General features: G+C 57.5%; 1 protein-coding gene across 1 annotated transcript; it reads right to left on the minus strand.

Moving 5' to 3' along the window:
* Nucleotides 1–1,578, minus strand: LOC112124950 (transducin-like enhancer protein 1; the record flags this gene model as incomplete). The annotated part of the gene is made up of 3 exons (XM_026662406.1): nt 1–500; nt 778–854; nt 1,476–1,578. Coding segments are annotated over 3 exons (288 nt in total), but the record flags the coding sequence as incomplete, so codon positions are not given.
* Nucleotides 1,579–1,581: the final 3 nt, after the last annotated feature.

A 1,581-nucleotide genomic window follows, 5' to 3' on the forward strand; every position in this document is an offset into this window, starting at 1 on the left:
AAATACAACCTAGAAGCCAGACAGCCAGGGGTGGAGTGGCTACCTCCTTCCCAGCTCAGCCTGGAGCATTAAAAAGAAAAAGAAAAAGTGTACAGCCGTAAAAAAAAAAGTCCCCCAGTGTTCAGATTAAAAACCCAAAAGAATGAGAGCGCCCAGGATCCAGGCAGACGCTGTCCCTTCGGGCCAAGAGCGATTTCCTCAGTGGAAGGGGGCGCTGGCTGGAACTCCAAGGGTCCCCCACTTTGCTCTTCTCTCCAGCTTCGCCGACGACCCCCCCGCTCCCTTCCAGGGGTTCTTTGGAAAATCACTGCTGTGGATATTTGTCCATGGGGCAGAGGTGGGGGGCTGGGACAGACGCCCGGCCGGCCGGTTCCCCCACGTCCAGCCACCTTTCAGTAAATGACCTCGTAAACCGTGGCCTTCTTGTCTCCCGAGCCGGTCACGATAAACTGGTCGTCGGTGGAGATGTCGCAGCTCAGGACCGAGGAGGATTCCTTCGACTGCAAGGAAGAGCGGGGAGCAGGGACATAGCAAACCAGCTCATTTATAAGGCCGTGGAGTGGTGCAGTGATTTATACCAGCTGGCCTTGAACTACTTAGCACGGCCTCCAGGGAGACACTAGGCTGCGCTAGTTTAGAGAGCCGATTGTTTGAGGATAACGGATTAAGACAAATTTACGACTGGGCTAAAAAAAACTGGTCTCCTGCTGAGACGGCCTCTCCCGCTGCTGCCCCTGGTTTAACCCCTTGCTGGGACAAGCCACCCCCTTTGCTCACCTGGAAGATGCTGGCTCCATAGGGCGTCCTCCAGGCATTCAGCAGATTGTCCTTCCCTGTGCTCACGAACCATTTACCTGCGGCAGAGTGTCAGCGCATGAGCAGGACGGAGGGAGGGGGCAAGTCTAGCTCAAGCCAAGTGTGTGGCCCTGTCCCCAGGTGAGTCACAGGATAGCCCCAGGACAAAGAAGCAGGTGGGGGAGGGGGGGAGAATGTCTCCCCACCCCCTGCACGAAACCAGAGGCATGCACCAAAATTATACTCCAAAGCCAAATGAAGCAAAGGAAAAGGGATCGCTCTGACTCAGGCAGAGCGATCGGTGGATTGATGCCAGTGGAGATCCAGGTGATGCACTCTCATGCTTCAGGGAGTACCAGGCTCGCTGCAAAGGGTCAGGAAGGAAGACTCTTCTGCTTCCTCCTACCCCCACTGTAGAGCTGCCTAGGTGCACAGTGCAGAAGGGGCTGTTCGCCTTCCCCTAGGGGCTCAGACATGGGACTCTGCTGGCAAGAGGGTCCCAGAGCAGAGGGGATATGGGGCTGGGGCAGGATAGCTCCCTCCCACTGCAGGTGGGACAGTGGCATGGCTCCAGAGGCAGGACGTGGGCCTTCGCGTGGAACCCTGGTATGAAGGGGTTCACAGCTCCGCTCAGCCCAGCCAGCCCACACAGCAGGTTACGAGCGACCATGCGTCCCTACCGCAGGAGGCGAATTTGAGGGAGAGGACGCAGCTCTCATGGAGGTGGAGCTGGTACTTGTCCGGCTTGGCCACGTGCAGGATCTCCACGTTGCTGCTCTCCATGCC

Source organism: Terrapene carolina, unplaced genomic scaffold (genome assembly GCF_002925995.2).
Source record: "Terrapene carolina triunguis isolate 2854851 unplaced genomic scaffold, T_m_triunguis-2.0 Scaffold27065, whole genome shotgun sequence".
NCBI classification, from domain to species: Eukaryota; Metazoa; Chordata; order Testudines; family Emydidae; genus Terrapene; species Terrapene triunguis.